This window comes from Silurus aristotelis (genome assembly GCF_946808225.1).
Source record: "Silurus aristotelis genome assembly, chromosome: 3".
Classification (NCBI taxonomy): domain Eukaryota; kingdom Metazoa; phylum Chordata; class Actinopteri; order Siluriformes; family Siluridae; genus Silurus; species Silurus aristotelis.
In genome coordinates, this window is record NC_139576.1 from 25,379,167 (window position 1) to 25,398,506 (window position 19,340).

A 19,340-nucleotide genomic window follows, 5' to 3' on the forward strand; every position below is an offset into this window, starting at 1 on the left:
CAGGCAACACACACACTCGCGGCCAGCAACAGGTGAGCGAAATCTCAGGTGGCGGATAAGAAAGCGAGTGATCAGCAGTAGGAGTAGTGAGGAGGAGTGTGCTTTCTTATCTCAGGGTCTTACTGGGACCTGCGGGCTAACACCAGCTAACACTTTCGCTGACATGCAGCTCAGAGGATTCCCGGGTTCGCGCTGCGGCCGTGACAAGGACGGGTGCTGAAGCGAGGAAATAGAAACTGGAACACAAACAGGAGGGCGGCTGCGTTCTCGTTTATCGGCGAAAACACACTCGGCTCTCTGACTATACGTTACATCGAGAGCCGATACTGCAGTATGAGCCTTGCGAATAGGGCTATCTCTTGAAAAGCGTCATATACGAGGTGGTATCAAAAGGTTTCGACACTAGTTTTGTAACACGCCAACAGGTGGCGGCGAAAAGCCTCACGCACAGTCACAGGGAGCACCGGGCTTCGGAAGTCAGTGTGCCAAACCACATCGCCCTGTGTACAGCGGGAGCTGTGTGTGTGCATGTATATATATATATATATATATATATATATAGTTGACCTTTGAGCCGGATCTTCATCCTACATAACATCACTTTATACTTCGTTACTGTACTTAAGTGGACTTCCCATGTATCAGTACTTTACTTCAACTTTTTACTTTCAATCATGCCATTTTTTTACACAAATATCTGTATTTTTTTCTACTTCGAAACAGTTACTTCAGTTTTAATCTATTCGGTGACGTGATCGATATTTTTTCTTCTCACTGCGTTTTCAGCCCATCGACCTCCTTCTTGTCATTGCGCGGCTTTTCCAATCTACCACTGGTGGAGCATTTCCTGGCTCTCACACACCACAGATGTAGACTAGTTTACGAAGCAAACATTGAGCAGGGCAGAAGGCAGTAAGAAGTCTGGGGTTAACGTGGATGAGACAGAGGGAGTCAGTGATGTAAACATGACTGAGAACAGAGACATTACTGATCATCATCATCATCTTTTCTCTGCTTGTGTTCTATATAGTGGATGTTCAGCCTGGATCCATTCATTAGATGTACAACAAAACATTAAATTCTTTTGTATTAATATATTAATATGATATGAGGTCGAGTTTCCAGCGTGGCACTAAAACAGGTAGAGGTCAGGGCTACTTTTTACTTTAGTTCATGGCAGAGCCCAAACGTTTGTGACTTTAACTCGAGTGAAAAAAGTGTAGTCAGAACTTTAACTTTTACCTGCGTCTTTTAATACATAAGAATCTGTACTTAAACATAAAAGTTTTGCTAAAACATACCAAGGACTGGACTGGAAGACTCAAAGAAACCTTGTGTATGATGCATTTCAATCCCTGAAACTATTCTACTGGAAACGACAGAAAATTTCTCTCACTTTTCTTTAGCATGTGTCGTTTGAAAAGAGTGGTTATGTGAGTTACCAGCCTTTTAACAGTATGACCCTATAGAACCTTTTCACCTCTGACTTTCCTCATCAATGTACTTCATTTTGGATTGCACTGCATATTATAAGCTTGTTCTCAGGATATCCGACATCAGAATCCAGTCTGGCGTGGTTTTATGCCCTGTGCTTGAATTACATTATAATTACAGTTATAATGCAGCTTTGCATAAACATAATGAGTCGTAGCAGTTATAGACACAAAAATCTGATTAAACAAAACTCTGTGTGTGTGTGTGTGTGTGTGTGTGTATACACTTACTCTCCTGGCCACGCTCCTTGTTTTTGAGCAGCTGCAGTTTCTGCTCGCGCTGCTGTTTCTCCAGCTCCTGCTCGCGACGATGCTGCTCCAGCTTCCTCTGGTGCTCCAGCAGCTCCTGCTGATGCTTCATCGCCAGCAGCTCCTGCTGATGCTGAGACAGACGACACACGCTGTCAGTAACACTAAGCACATCGCAATACGACTAACACGGCCTCGTGAGGCTTGAACGCCGGCGTTCGGGGAGAAGTCGCGACGTGGCGGAATGGCGCGCCTGTTATGCCGACACGCAGCTATACGTATGAGCTCGTGACGTTGCCTTTAAGGGCAGACCTGAGCTCGGCGTTTGGCTCGTTGTCCTCCTGAGACGTGGTTTAGAGCTATAAATAGCTTCAGAGTTGCGCTGAAGGAGGGAGGGCATCTGGACAAGCACAGACTTGTGAGGGATGCTTGGTAACGTTCGACACAACACAATCTCTCTCTCTCTCTCTCTCTCTCTCTCTCAGTTTAAGTCACAGAGGATGCCTGGTCTTCACATCTCTCTCACATATTTATTCAATCCCATAGTGGGATAACTCTGGGATCTACCGCGCTTACTTTTACTCGTCGCTGTGCAGAATCAAATGGATTTGACAAACTCACCTGAAACTTGTCCTTCTCTATCTGACTAACCGGAATTCCTGTTCTGTGAGTGGAAGAAGAAACGAAAGAAAAACATAACCATGATGCCACTGCTCATATCGAGGCATTAGAAGGAGCAAACGCTCGGAAACTAGTAGGAGAGATCGTTGAAGTCTCTGGGGAGCGTACGCTCGCAAATAGATCATAGGAAATCTGGAACCCATGTTTACGCTGGTACACCGACGTTTTAACCAGTTCAAGAGAACGACCCAAATCTGTAGAACACACAGTGTACTGGTGCCTTGAATCCCTAATTTTGGGAACATCCTCCCAGAAGACTTGGGGGTCATTATAGCAGCAAAAAAAGGGGGCGTTCAGATTTTATTACTCTTTTCGCTGAATGAGTCCAAATATTTGGTTTAGTTTTTAATTCTACAATTTTAAAGGGATCTGATCATACAAAAGCTGAATCGCAGAATTTCCCTCGAACTGTGTTTTCAGATCCTGTGAACAGCTCTCGGGTCGTCTCAAAAAGTCCGGCTCTACTCTACTCTCTCACATGCTGCCTTTTTCAGGTCGCTGGTGGAGACTGAGTTTCTCGTAACAGATCTTTGACTTCGTTCTTATGGAGCTTTTCAGGTCGTTTTTTTTGTTTTTCCTGGTCTGACCTTTTTGTTGGATTAATTTAGTACTGAATGCCACATTTAAAACATGGTGTTCTTTTTTCCGACTTTCAAACCGAATGCTCCGATACGCCACATTCGAACATCACAAATGAGTAATATTACATATGATTGGCTTTAGACTGATCCTGTGCTGTTTGGTGCAAAAGGACATGTTAGTCACTTGTAACTGGGGTGTTATGACTCTACTAAGTACTACATACACTATATAGCAGGAGTGTGACGGCACACAAAATACACCGTCCCTCGGTTTATACGTCACGGGTCTGTTCGATTTCGGGACGATTTGGGGAAAGAAATGCAAAACTGTTTTTTTTTATTATTATTATTATTATTATTATTATTATTATTATTATTATTAATGCTGTTTATTGTTAATAACATTTGTGATCATTTGGAAAAAAAAAAAAATTAAATAAAATGCCTGCTTGGTGGAATAATATCTAAAATATTATTTGATATTTTATAGAAAATAAAATAGAATAAATGTAAATTAATGCAATACACTTTTTTAATACATTGATTCGACGGAGTAAGCAATTAAATTGGCACAGTTTACATTAGATTAATGTGATTTACATTTGGGCAATACAAATTTGTGTTTTACATTATTTATATATATATATATATATATATATATATATATATGTATATATATATATATATATATATATATATATACACATACACAAAATTATATAATTTTACGATCAAAATGTATTGCTTATTTCAGCCAGCATACTTTAGCAAATATTCATTCCTTCCATCCTTCATTCACTCCCTCGATACGTGGAATTGTCAGGATTTTCTCCTTTTAAGATACATTCTTGAAGATGGTCATGTAACATAAAACTCTATAATAATAATAATAATAATAATAATAAATTCCCAGCCATATGTGGTTCTTCCCCAAACTGTTAGCGCAAAGCTGCACACAGTCGCATAGGATGTCTTTGGAAGCAGTAGCATGAAATGTTCCCTTCACTTGATCTAGGAGACCCCAAACCCGTTCCAGCATGACAAAGCCCCATGTACACAAATCCTGCTTCGTGAAGATCTGCTTTGCATGGGTTTAAGTGGAAGATCTCCTGCTATAAAGTTCTGACCTTAACCCTGTCGAACATGATGAATGTGAACACTGAGTGAAGCCCAGACCTCCTCACCCTACATCAGTACCTGACTTCACGAACACCCTTATGTCTGAATGAGCACAAATCTCCCGAATCGAGTGGACCTCCCAGAAGAGCAAAATTGTGACTAAAAGTGGAATGCAATGTTTGAAAAGCAGTTCAGATGTGCGTGTGCGCGAAGCTCAGCAGCTCCGTGCAGTGAGACGAGGCTGATAAACTTTCCTCTCGTACTCATCGACACGGCGTCACCACAAAAAGTGCAGCCACTCCATCACTCACCACCCCTCCATCCTTTCTCTGTCCACTGCTGGGGTTATTTATAGTCCAGCTATAACTACAACTGGGCTGATCGTCAGTGTGGCGACGCAGCAAAGCCGATGATGTGCTGAGCTGGAGTTTCCCAAGGACAGGGTTACCACAGCAGCAGACCTCCTCTCTTCTCTCCCTTCACCACACTGCACTCCTCGACACACTTCCCTTTCCACACAACACTGCCATTAGGCCCAAATCCCTCTCTCTCACACACACACACCTTTCCCACAGCACACTGGCCTTCTGCTGAGCACATTCCAGTCTGTAATCAAGAGCTTTATACTGAGGCCTCACACAGCAAATCACTGACAGCAGCACAGATTCAGGAAACCACAGTCTCTCTCTCTCTCTCTCTCTCTCTCTCTCTCTCTCACACACATAAACACACACCTCTCACTGCAGTCATACATGCAATAAAATATTTATAAAAGCCTCCAAACCTACACACACACACACACACACACACACACACACACACACACCGCTCATCTCATCTAATAGCTATACAGAAATCCCCAAACACGTTTGCAAACACATGTAGATGCATAGACACGCATACACATACACACACACACACTCACACACACACACACACACACACACACACACACACACCCCAGAAGCAGCAGCAAATCTGCACTATGGTTATTAAAAACAAACACATGACAGCCGCACACATCTATTGCTGCAGAAATACACACACAAGAACACAGACTATACACAAACCCAAACCTCACACATACAAACACACACACACACACGTTTCCTAGAAAGAGCCTGTTCTGCAAGTTCCTCAATTTTATGTGGTTTTCTTAAAATCTTTGAATAAAAAAAACAGAGTACACTGGAGTACAAATACAACTCGGATGAATTTGCGGTTCCTCGGGTCTCACGTTCTCACCTTGATGTGCTCCTGTAGCTGGACTTCGTGCTGGCGTGAGAGCTGCTCGTGCTGCCGCTGGAACTCGGCGATGAGCAGCTGCCTCTGGATCTGCTGCTTCTGTTTGAGCGCCAGGAGCTCCTGCTGCAGCTGCTGCTCCCCGGACACGGGCAGGTGCTGCTGATCCACACGCAGATCCATCGGGATGGCAGCAGGGGGAACGGGAACGGGCAACACCGCACTCACATCAACTGCACACATATAATATAGCGTAATGAATACCTTTCCAGAGGGGGGGGGGCATCAATCGTCAATACATATATTGATCTGGTGGGCGTGGCCTGATATTTTAATAACCATGACTGATGGAGAGTGCTCCTACGGCTTCCAGAAGAAACAGCAAGAGAAGAAACATGCTTTGCATAAGTATTTAAACCCCGCCCCCTTTTCATTTTTCCATATACTACAGTGCAACAAACTGGAGCTGAAATGAATTTCACGTGCATGACATGATTACGTAAACAAACAACAACTATCTGCTTTTTTAATTTTGTATTTTGCTTAAAAAATATCTGATGTAGTCTGTCCGAAAGATTCAACCAGTTCCTGACAAAATAAGCGAAGGTTCTGTCCATATATATAGAAACATTATTATAGACCCCTTTCCAGCGCTGTGAAACAGAAGTTAGGTAGGCGAAGGTTTGCAAATTTATTTAACGTAAACGCGATTTACATGAAAAAGGAAAGGATTCTGCTTAAATAAATGCATTTTTAATGTTATGTGCAGCGTACTGAAGCCCACAGGACCAACCCTGACCTGAATTAAAAAGCAATCACAGATTTACATCCCCTGGGGGCCGAACTAAAAGCGTAATTCATCAAACAGAATTCCATCGGCAATCACGCGCCGGTACGTCAGTGCTTTTGAACGCTCGTTATTAAAGAAGTGCAGGGAAACATTCGAAGGTGTCGGTAAAACGCACGGAAATGACACACACTTGTACCGACACCTTCGCTATGTGGACGAAAGTATCGGGACACCTGTTTTTTTCCAGCCATGTGTGGTTCTTTCCCGAAATGTTACCACAAAGGTAAAGGTGCACGGATGCAAACGATGTCTTTCGATGCTGTAGAACTCAACCAGGAGATCCAAACCATGTTCCAGCATGTAAAAAGCCAGCTCCATAAACATATGGTTTACATGGGCTGGAGTGGAAGATCTTGAATGCCCTGCTTTAAAGCCTGGACCTCAACCTGGCTAAACACCTTTGGGATGAAAGTGAACGCTGACTGCACTTCAGGACTTTACTAAATCCCTTGTAGCTGAATGAGCACAAATCTTCACACCCACAACGGGGACTAAATGTGAACTGGGATGTTCAAAAATCAACCAGGTGTCCACAATCTTTTGGAGTATTTGTAAGGTTGGCAAAGATTGGGCCCCTGAGAAAGGCCCTGAGCTCTCAACTGCTCAGTTTTATAAATAATTGTAAGTCACTCTGGATAAAGGCATCTGCCAAAAGGACTAACGTGCTGCTGCATCCCTCTCTTTAGATACAGAGATGAAATTCCCCTGGCACCACTAACAGCAGTGAAATGGCATTTAGAAACGGTGAAAACAGATCTGAATAATTTGGGCACCCAGGCCTCTGCGTCACTCAGCACTACAGCCACTTCAGAAAAAAATAAAAATAAAAAATGACCAGAGACCCCGAAGCCATGGCAGGATCAGGGCCCTCTTTTTGCTGATTTTGGGAACAGCGAAAGGAGAAAATGATGCATTCATTCCCTATGACTTAATAAAACCGTGTTCGTGACGCAAAAGCGGCCTCACAAAGGGTTCATTGAGTCACGGGGCCTGGAAGAAGTCGACCGCACTCTGGCTGCACAGGAAGCCGAAAATGAACGACTTCCCTCGGATGCGCTTTGAATAAGCGCTGTATGTTTTTGCTCTTATACAGACGTGAAATGGGCAGAATGCTTTGCTTGCAGATCGAGCTCGAACTCCGACAAAGCCGAGCAAGCGAACCAAAACAAACAACTATTAACACTAATTAAGGTGCCAGTTAGCGCCCCATGGCACAAACGGCCTGACAGAAACCTCTAATTAAATAACTTATGTGAATATCTGAGTAATCTAAGTTTCGAAACAATGCGTGGTGGTGGTGGGGGGGGGGGGTTTGTTGTGAAAATCTGCCAGGTAATATTCGCTCTCAAAAAACAGTTTATCTCTGTGCATGGCAATGATATTTTGTTTGGGGTTGCAGCAACTATGAATCATTCAAAGACACACCTCAAAGCCGTATGATGATGTATTTCCTATGTGAACCAGGAAGTCAGGAAAAGAGCATGTCGAAGCCTGCTGACGGATTTTCCCAACAGCTTTCTGTACAGGCCACACCTCCCACTCTCTCCAAAACACACTGCACTGCATGTTACATATACGTTCAAATAAATAGGTTTTTTTCCCCCTCCATTGTGATTAGATCATAATTTTAGAGTATACCTAAAAAGATTTACGAAGGCCAAGATCTCCTGAGGAAGAATTTGATCGGACGCAAATTTGCTAATGTACACACACACACACACACACGCGCGCGCGCGCGCGTCTGGAAACATATCGGATTTTGCACTCAACCGATAAGCGTTAATCAAATTCTATATTATATAGAACCAATTCTAAATGACTGTCTGCTGAAACTGATTTCATATTGACATTTTTAACTTGACATCAGTTTTTAGTCTTCGCAATTCCAAAGATACAATGAATATCTGTATACCTAAAAAAAAATAATAATAATAATCACCCTGCCAAAGTCTACAGCACCAACAACACGACACAGAAAAAACTTTTAAAATGTAAATAAAAAGCAATCCATCTCTCCCCGTACCTTCAGAATGAAGAATGTTGTGATTATATGAATAATGTTTCAGTTCCAGAACGTCTGCAGCTCTACGCTGCTTAGTGATGCAACATGGTGCAGAAAAGAAAAAGCATCACACAAAGCAGCAAAGTTCAGCAAAAAGAGATTTGCTGACATAAGCAACACTGTATCTAACGTGTATATATAAAAAAAACAAACACATGCTACACACTGATAAAGATTGATTATTGACCAGGGCGGTGCAGGTATCAGTCATGGTATGTACCTTAGCGGAATGATGCATCATGGGAGCAGAAGAGGGAAAGCGCCTGACGGTGTGGGTCAGTGATCCATCACAGTTAAGGCGAGCTGTAGGTTCCTCAGTACAGACCACGATCATGTAAATCTGGTTTCTCTTTGTCCTCTGTCGCATTTTGCTCAGCGTACAGCTCTCGGTGCTGTTTGCTGCTATGAGACTTCCTGTGCTCTTCCCCGTGGCTGACTCTGGAACTGCCCTGACCCCACCCCCATTGCACAGTTCCATGACCCAGTGACCCCCAGGCAGGCTCAGAGAGTCAGCAGAGCTGTGTGACTGTGACGTTAGCAAAGCCCTGTTTCTTCTAAAGTCATGCTCGAGATAACAGAAACATGTCTGTTCTACAGCACAAACAATGGCCTTGTCATGACACACACACACACACACACACACACCCACCCACACCCAAAGTGAACAGCAAGTCCAGACTGCAGGCTCTACATGTCTGCAGTATCATTATGCTGAAAAGTCTTTACAAGGCTACACACACACACACACACACACACACACACACACACACACACACACACACACACACAAAATCTACTCCTACAGGAAGTGAGAGAAAGAGAGCCCACACACACGTGACTACGATTTTAACCCTACCAAAGAGATGGAGCTAAAAATAACCTTCGGTGAAGCTTCTTACTCATAAACATTGACTAGCTTTTATGTTTCCCCAAAGACCTCGCTGCATCCACACACACACACACACACACACACACACACTTCGATACCAACAGTTCTTACCAAGTAAGAACTACACCAGCATTAATGCATCTTACACTCACATTTCATGCACAGTGCAACACTATACCCAAAAAAAAATAAAAAATAAATAAATTATTTAAGTAATTAAAATACTGTATATATCTGTCTGTTTATGAATATCTGTGAGTAAACCCCTCACATTAAGCAACTATTTTATTAGATCTTCTCAAGGGACAATACGATAGATATTTGGGTATATTTTAGTCACTGTGCAGTTTGTACAGCAGTACAGATTTACTGTCCTCTAAAAATAACTCAACATACAGCCATTATTGTTTAAATAACAGACGTGACTACACCCTAAGTGAATATCAAAACTGTGTCCAAAGTGTCAATATTTAGTGTGGGCACGATTGTTATGTAGCGCTGCATTAATCCTCCTGGGTAAGGAATTCACCAGAGCTGCACAGGTTGTTGCTGGGATCCTCTTCCACTCCTCTATATTGACATCACGGAGCTGCTGGATGTTCGACACAAGCCGCTTCTCCACCTTCCGCTTGAAGATGCCCCACAGGTGCACATCTTTACCTTCCTCAACAAGACAGTTGTCATCTTGCCGGTGTGTCTGGGGTCAGTTTCACGTTGGAAAACTGCCGTTCCAACCAGTTTCTGAAGGTAAGGCTTCATGTTCTGCTTCAGAATGTCACAGTACATGTTAAAACTCATGTTTTTCTCAATGAACCGCTGCTCTCCAGTACCAGCAGCACTCATGCAGTCCCAGACCATAATGCTGCCACCACCATGCTTCACTGGAGGAAAGAGACGATTTTTTTTTTTTGCTCCTCACCAGGGCGTCGTCAAACAAGTTTATCTTAGTCTCATCAGACCACAGGACATGGTTCCAGTAAATCATGCTTTGGACAGGTCGTCTTCAGCAAACTGTTTGCGGGCTTTTTTCTTCCAGCTTCAGAAGAGGCTTCTGAAGCTTCGGTGAGCATTGACAGATGGACCTTCTGCAAACTCTAAAGCAATGCTGCAGCACTCCAGTCTGTTTTCTGAAGCTAGTTTCTGCACCTGACGCACAGCACGAGGACTCAACTTCTTTAATGGACCCTTGTGAGGTCTGTTCCGAGTGGAACCCGTCTCAAAAAACCTCTGTATGCCCCTGGCCACTGTTCTGTACCTCAGTTTCAGGGTGTTACTGATCTTCTTAAAGCCTTGGCATCTATGTGGAGAGCAACAATTTAAATTCTCAAATCCTCAGGGAGTTCTTTACCATGTTGAACATCCAGTGGTCAGTATGAGAGAAATGTACTCAAAGTACCAAATTTTAACTGCTCTAATACAAGAAACACACATTTATATGGTCCTAAAAAGCAGACAAAAACATGAACAGGACATGTGGCTTTGCATGGGTTCACGACATACAGCTGTTATCAATTAGGGTGTACTCACTTTTGTTGCCAGTTATTTAGACAATAAAGGCTGTATGTTGAGTTATTTTTAGAGGACAGTAAATCTGCACTGCTATACAAGATGCACATTGACTAAAATATATCCAAGTTTCATTTCTATAGTACCGTTCAGAAAAACATTCATAAATTGGTTGCTGAAATGTGAGGGGTGTACTCAGTTTTGTGAGATACTGTAGATAGAGTTCTAGATAAACTGACAGGAGCTAGTAACCAATCAGAGGACTTATTCCGAGTGAGCTTTCACTTACTACTTAGACACGCCAATCACTGTGCATTATATACACACCCTGATCATCTAGACTATTTAAAGCACCTGCCTAATATCATGCAAGTCCCCCTTGTACCACCGACAGCTCTGATCTATAAAGGCCTGGACTCCACAAGACCTCAGTAAAGGTGTGCTGTGGAAACTGTCAGCAATAAATCCTTCGCTTCCCAGAAGCTCCCATTCACAGACCAGACTTGTTTGTCCGGCACATCCCACAGCCACACGATTGGATTAAGATCTGGAGTCAAACAATTCTGGTTCCTCTAACCCATTTTGAACAGTTTGTGCAGTGGGGCAGGACGCATTATTTTGCTGAAAGAAGCTACTGCAATTAAGGAATACTGTTGCTATGAAGGAGTGTAACAATATCTAAGCATGCCTGATCCAATCTGCTGTGTGGCACTGAGCAACAATGCACTGCTGTTACACAGGAGACAAATCGACAATGGGCAAAGAGATGAAGTTGCTGGCAGCATCCTGAAGAAAGCTGTTTGCCAATCAAACATTATCCCATAATGAAAAACCATTCACATGTACATAAGTAATCACAGCCTTTGCCATGACACTCAAAATTGAGCTCAGGTGCCTCCTGTTTCCACTGATCATCCTTGAGATGTTTCTACAACTTGATTGGAGTCCACCTGTGGTAAATTCAGCTGATTGGACACGATTTGGAAAGACACACATCTGTCTATATGAGATATCCACGGTGCAGGTCAGCACACATCAGGCCATGAAGTCTAAAGAATTGTCTGTAGACCGTTGCACTGAATTGTTTGTAGACGTTTGAGGAAAATATAATATAAATATAATCCATTTTGGTTCCTGGTTGCAAGTCAAGTGTATTTCCATAGCGCTTTTCACAACAGACATTGTCTTAAAGCAGCTTGAAAGAAATCAACAGTTAGGTGAACGATGTGTATTTATCCCTGATGAATGTGGCAAGGAAAAACTCGCTTAGATGTTATGAGCAAGAAACCTTGAGAGGAACCAGACTCAAAAGGGAAACCCATCCTCATTTGGGTGACATCAAGAGTGTGATAAATCTTTCAACAATACAGAACACTGGAGAGTGAGAACTAACATGAGCACTGGAGTATAAGATTATGAGTAATGTCCTTTCTACAGTCTTATACAGTCATTTGTGTTATAAAACTAGGAGCTACTGAGCAACTCATAAAATAGCTCAACATCTGCGATCATCACAGATCCAACACCATCTTCTAAATGCCAGAGCCTTTAAAGGCTCAAGGAGGTCTAAGGTCAAAACTCCACATGAAGTGGATTCCAATTGGCACTGGTACGTCTCTGGGTAGTACGGCAAGTTTGAGAGTTCGGCATCTGCTACTTTAAAGGTCCACAATCTTCATGAGGAGGAACGTGACTTAAGCTGGAGCAACCTGAGGATGCCTCGGGAGGGGTAGAGAAAGAGAAGCAGTGGAAAGAAAGTTCATGATATTAACAGCACAAGTTGATAATGTGCATGTGATCAGATGTAATGGAGCACAAGGTTATGATGTGATTTGTGTTATGTGTAGGACTCGCTAAAAAGATAAGTTTTTAATCTGCACTTAAACTGGGAGAGTGTGTCTGAACCCCGAACACGGTCAGGAAGTTTCTATTCCTCTTTCACAAGATTACCAAGTGGACACACAAAAGATTGACATACTTGTTATTGGTTTGGAGTTGAATATTAACGTCATGCAAGTTATTTATAATGCAGCATGTGATAATAATAATGCTAATAATGCAGCATGTGATATAAGCAAAAAAAGACTAAAGATCTTCCAATAGTGGAAAACCTAAATCTCTATTTTGGCACTGTAGACTCCTTCCACAGATCTATATCTCCAGAAGCTTCTCCATAGCAACGTGAATTATTAATAGTTCGGGACACTTTGTGCAGCTGGGGATGGTTTCGCGTCAACAGCCCGGGGATCCACGAGATAACGGAGCAGGACGGTGAAGATGGATTGAATTGGAGTTAATGTCAACAGTCTGCTACAATGGCTCAGGAGCACAGGTTGCATTTAATCACCTGCACCCCTTAACGACGATGAACTGTAACGAATGGACGTTCGGTGCCACCCGGATGAAGGATGGTTTTCCTTTTGAGTCTGGTTCCTCTCAAAGGTTTCTTCCTCATGCCATCTCATTAAGGACGAACTTCCATTGGTAAGGAACGAACCTGTGCGTTCTTATTCGCTATATATGGGCTTTGGGGCACTGTCCGATGTTGTTTCGAATAAATGTAGAGTTGTTTCCCATAGTAACGACGACAAATCAGATGGACCGCGTAATAATAATATAATAACCCTTTGATTTGTACAGCAGCTGTTGCTGTTCTGGAAAATACATCAAAACCTAGTGACTGGTTCTCACACACCACTGCGTATTGCTGCGCAGCACAGTTACGCATCGATACTGAATTAAAATAAATAATAAATAAATAAAAAAAAAAGGAAAGAGATCCTTTGTGCATCTCCGTTGGTGTACATGGCGGTGTACATGCAAACATGGGAGATTCATTGCGACAGCAGGAAAGGGGTCATGTGGTTCAGCGGGGCTTTGCTCCTGAGAAAACTCCGGTCTTGGGAACCACCGGGTGCACGTTAGCCTGAGTCCGCCGGAGGAGCCCTAAACAACCCCCGTTGCCCTCTGTGTCCTATAAAACGGATTAATGAAGAGGCTGAACGCGCGGTGATGAGGTCAGAATGACCTCAGCAGAGTTGCTGTGGCACGGCGGTGTGTGTAAACAGCTGGCTGCAGGAACACACACGGTCTTACCGTGCAAAGCCGGCGTGCTTGTCTCCTTACGTCAGCCAGGCAGCACTGCTCAAAAGCCTCCTTTTAGCCCCAGCTGCACTGTAACAGCAGGAGCATGGGAACATTCAGTTATTCCACCGAGCTGCAGCCAGACCTGGCATCATCGGCCGTCAGCGCCTTCAGGCACCGGGTCTAAAAATGACGCAGGGAACAAAAACGGGTCATGTCGGTGCCTGTGTGTGTGGGGGTGGGGGGGCATGTTGTTGGCATGAGGACACAAGTGGTGTGCAAACGATCGCTCCGTTTTCTATACTCGCATGCGTTACGCATTTATACTCGTCATAGCCCGGAGAGGAGTTGGCCTGCTTTAGAGAAAACTCCTCTGTAGAAACAGATGTCATGGTTATGAATATAAAGAAAAAAAAAAAAACAAGCACATTTTGCTTTTAGCAGTCTTATGTAACTCCACATCAATCAATACCACAGTTATTCATCTACACTTAAGCTCGCATAGGCTTTTGAGCAGCACGTCCAGCTAACTATCTCTTCAATAAAATACCGGAAAATAACTGACAAAAAAAACAACAACAACATAAAAAATAAAAAAAAAACACATTGCTGAAACCACTAGCACTGAGTGCGGGTTAAAAGCTCCTCCACGTCTCTCGCCGGTCGTTCACCTGCCTGCACCGAGCATTTCAAACCCTCCGAATGCATTCCATTAATTCGGCGCAGTTCAATCCGGTGATCAATGGAGGCCAGGTTTACTCCAAACCTTGGACCGGATCCACGAGGCGTTTAGAAGCAAAGGTAAATGCTGCGAAAAACCGTGCGCCTGCCAGCGGTGGTCTACAGTATGTGTGCCCTGGCAGATGCACTAGAACACAGGAAAGAGCTCTCTCTCTCTCTCTCTCTCTCTCTCTCTCTGTGTGTAGAACCCTCAGATTCGCCGCTGTACGCATAGATGTGCTCATGCATACAGCCGCAGCCTTAATCGTCCTCGGCTGCATCACACGCTGCCAAGCGAGACAAGCCACAGCAATCACTTCAACCATGAGGCAGCCAAAACAAACAGAGAAACACAGTGAGCACATGGTGTCTCTCCTGTTACGCGCACGCATGCACACGCGCACCGACTTTCACGTACACAGGTCTATAGACAGGGGCCGAGCTGAGTACACAAAAGCTCAATTATAATTAAGCGTGGCATGTTTACAGTCAACAAAGTCGAATGGTAGGCCGATTTCACGAATACCGCCGTCAGCAATTAGACACTCTAACGGGCGGACGCTGGAAAAGAAAACGTACCCGAGTGTCAGACGTTATATGGACAAAACTCTCGGGACACCTGACTTGAAGATCTTGCATGGGTTTAAATAGAAGATATTCAACGAGCGCAAATCTCCACACCCACACTCCAGAATCCAGTAAGAACAACAGATTAAATGTGGAATGGAATGTTCAAAAAGCACTCAAACTTTTGTCCATCCAGTGTATCTGTACACCGTGCAGGTATCCTGTAGTGCAGTTCAGCTGCCCAAAAATCTCCTGCCAGCATTCAGGCTGAAGCAACATGCTTCAGTGGTTAAGTTCAAGTGAGGTGACCTCGGAAAAAAAAAAAAAATAATCAAAAGAGCCTTAAAAAAAAAATCATTACATATACCACTGGCATACAACTACTACAAATGCACACAAACACACTTGTTCATCATAGATTTTTTGTTGCGTAAACGAGAAAGCTGTGTTTACTGTTCGCTCCTTCAAGCCTCACTATCAACTGAATACCGAGTAATAATAATGTGACTGATACTGATCCGACGTTCTTTAACTGCTTTAACACATATCTCAATGTACCTTATACGGTCATAATAACAGATGTCGTATATGAAGGTTATAGACGGACTCGTCATTACCAAGACGATCTCAGTATTAGATTTCGTGAAAGGAAAAAGGAGAAGAAAAAAAAAGCCTGCATGACATCCCCAGCACTTCTCATGGCACCTAATCCTACAGGATTAGGATTTGGGAATTCCACGTGCTTAAATAGAAAAACGGAATTGCGGAACGTTCTACGTCACGAGTTGCTGCTCTCCTTCTGCACTCAATACACAGAGTCCCAAATTGCACAATGCACAAAAAATAAAAACAAGTCTAAATACTAATGACCATAATCAATGGTGTAATGAAAAACGATTGCTTATCATCACGCTCTCCTCTGATTGGTTGCCGTCTCCTGCCATTCACAAGGTAATCAGACTTCTCTTATACCTATAAGTTCTGACCTGACACAAACTATTACAGGATTATCAGTGCACATCATAATACACAATTTGAACACTATACATACACACACACACACACACACACACACACTCTCTCGGGCATGTTTTGGTCCCATTTACACACAAATTCACGTTAAGGCAAAAAACAAAAATAAAAATTGAAAATATCCTTCTCCTTGCCTGTGTACATTTCATGAAGTATGAGAAGACAAAAAGGGAGTTGAGAGACCCCACGCTAGATGTCACTTGGGGATGTAGCGAAATTGGACCTCAGGTGTGAATGAATTCGCTGCTTCTGCGCAACGACACTCGTTATTTAGTCTTTGTATGCACAAATATGAATCAACCTCTTAATAGAAGAGAAACTATTGCGATGGCCGCACTGCTACACATTCGTTTCTTTTTTGTATCATTTGTAATATGGAGAACGTAGAGTACAGAGCATGTATTATTAAGACTGTATCAGGTTAATACATCATTGAAATCTCCTGCCAGGATCGATTTTCTCACTGCAATAGGAGATATTGATCGGCTTTGACCGCTAGTCGATGGTATATACAGCGTATGAGCCATGCTGACTGCTGCGGCTATTTATAGTCTGGGTTTCCTGGGCTGCAGTGTAGAGCAGCACAGCAGCAGATTCTGTATCGCTGCAGCCCCGGAGCAACAGCAGGATCGTCTCACTCTGAGTTTACGGCATTGAGATTGCGCCGAGCCAAAGGCTGGCTGAGAACAGCGAAAGAGCCATAGAGACGCGAACCGGTCGCGCGGCATCGAAGGAAGCTGCTTATCTCTCGCCTATAAACAGAATTGACGTCCGGCACCGAACGCATCGTTTACAGAGCCCACTTAACAGACTAGACATCACCCAGCTGTCAATACACACACTTGTGCTCGTGCGTGCACACACCCACTCACGCTTTCTTCCCTCTTAGATGAAGTCCCATTTGCAGTAAAGTGCCATTTACGACTCGCATCGTGTGCGTGTGTGTGTGTGTGTGTGTGTGTGTGTGTGTGTGTCTGTGTGTGTGTGTGTGTGTGTGTGTGAGAGAGAGACACCGGAGGAGTGGTGGAGCAAGCAGATGGCACGAATGAACGGTTCACCCATTAAAACTGTAGAGTAGACTTAACATTTTCCACAGCGCAGAATGAAAGTGGGATTTATTTGTGTTGGACTGCTGTTTTTTTGGGGAGCGGCGAACGTAACTGCTGCTGCTGCTAGGCAAAACATGAAAACAGAGAGGGGTGAAGAGAGAGAGAGAGAGAGAGAGAGAGAGAGAGAGAGAGAGAGAGAGAGAGAGAGAGAGAGAGAGAGAGAGAGTGTGATCACTGTGCAATGAGATGTGAATGCCACTGAGGTAGGACACTGCAGGCTGTTGGAAGAGAGGACGAGAGTGTGTGTGTGTGTGTGTGTGTGTGTGTGTGTGTGTGTGTGTGTGTGTGTGTGTGTGTGTGTGCAGGCTTTAATATCAGCATCATTAAGTATTTGAAAGACCCACGCTCACAGTTTAATATTAAATTTTTTTTATTTCCTTCTTTTTTGTCCAAGTTTTGCCCAAAATTTTGCTCCGAAATTCCTTCGAATGGACCCACTAAAAACTAAATTAATGCTGATTAACGGCTAATTAACGCTCATCTAATTAACTAATAAAATGTTGGCCAACATGTTTTATCATGCGTTTATAATTTAAAAAGCCAATCAATTGTAGAGTCCATGCAGAATGCTGTAAAAGTGCTCTGAAATCATTAGTTTTGCGCCCTGTCGCATTCTCAAATCTGATTGGTCGGCTTCGACTGTAGTTTCCTAAGTGGCGTAATCTCGTCTTTCTAAAGGACGTGTTCGGAGAATGCTCCGGATGAACAGATTGTTTTATAAGTAACTTCCATCTTTATATTTGTTGAAAAAAGAAAAGCCGGCTGTATAGCCGTTTACAGCTACAACAACATAAGCGAGAACTGGAGACTGTTTTGAAGACACGCGATGAAGCGATAAATAGCATGAAGCACCAGATAAACAGGATGGTCAGCTGACTGCTGTAGTACGAGAGGAATGAAATGCTTCGGTACGTGATAGAAAAGCGCTCGATCGTCATCGATTGTATTTCTGTAACGGTGCGTCCCCTACGTCTCGTGCGTTAAACAGACCCGAAATAACGTGCAGAATGTAAACACTGGTGCGCGCAGGGAGGAAACTCTAACTCAAAATGAAAAAAATGAAGTCTCGCTCGTTCTCTGGCGTGTCCTGGACGCAGCCGGTCTCTAATCTACACGCAGGCACAGTTTCTAATTACGTTTCTGTCCTTTTGTTTTATATTAATGTATTGCCTCGTTTCTCTCCTGTCTCTTTCTCTCAGTGAATGAAGGATGGAGCTCCCGCATGACTGAACCAATCAAGCAGAACATCTCGACAACATTGCACACACTGCGGTGCACAGCCCGCATACTTCTCTTCCTCCCTCTCTCTCTCACACACACACACACACACACACACCTCTATACGCGTTACGCCGCTCTTGTAAAAGGACAGAGCGTAAAGTCTCCTGTGTATGCAGCCAGGTTCGTGAAACACACGGCTCTTCCCGTACATCAGCACCGTTCAATAAACGCGCAGCACGGCGTGTCCACCCACTCGCTCATTCATACAGAAAAAAAAAAAAAACACGCGCGCTATCCGAAGCGGCGATGCACCGAAGCTCTTACCCATTAGTTCCTCAGATCCGAGTGAAGAAGCGACTGTTTTACGAGCGAGAACAGTTACACGGCCGGGACGCTCGAACACGCGGTCCGCGGAAAAGACGAATAACTCTCTCGCGCGTTTCTTCTCCTCGCTGTCTCTCAATGAACATGCTCTGCTCTCCCTCAGGCACTGTCTCTAGCTGCCTCCGTCTCCTCCTCCCACTCTCTCTCTCTCTCGCTTGCTCTCCCTCGCTCGCTCAGCTGGTGACATCAGAGAGCCGTTGCAAGCATGGCGAGTGTTTATGCGTGCCGCTGTTGGTTTCCTGGAACGCACGCCAAATTCACAGAAGGTCCAACCGCCTCTCTCTCTCTCTCTTTCATTACTAATGGGTGTACACGCTGCAGTAGGGCCTCTTGAGAAGCACCCAAAAATAGGAGACGCATTACAAAAGATTTACAAAAGGCAGTGAAACGGTCATGTCATCATGCCTTGGGCTTAAAACTCAATGTTTAAAGAACCATAACAACCCAAATTATAACTGGCATCCTAAAACACCATTCATATCATCGTACATAATCATACAGACTGATCGATAGATTGATTGTAGGTGTAAGATTCACAGGTTTTTATTTTT

The 19,340-nt window shown here is 43.6% G+C and overlaps 1 protein-coding gene across 7 annotated transcripts in view; it reads right to left on the minus strand.

Moving 5' to 3' along the window:
- The window catches only part of hdac4 (histone deacetylase 4), a 164,794-nt gene that overhangs the window by 59,329 nt on the left and 86,125 nt on the right, over positions 1–19,340 (minus strand). For 5 of the 7 annotated variants that reach the window (XM_083537490.1, XM_083537491.1, XM_083537493.1 and 2 more), the window contains 2 exons: positions 5,369–5,598; positions 1,725–1,875 (listed from right to left, as the gene is read on the minus strand). In XM_083537490.1, the coding sequence (XP_083393616.1) occupies positions 1,725–1,875; positions 5,369–5,598 (381 nt within the window). Of the gene's footprint in view, positions 1–1,724; positions 1,876–5,368; positions 5,599–8,497; positions 8,757–18,729; positions 19,093–19,340 lie in introns of those variants that run through there. The other 2 variants (XM_083537492.1, XM_083537496.1) reach the window with 2 other exon arrangements.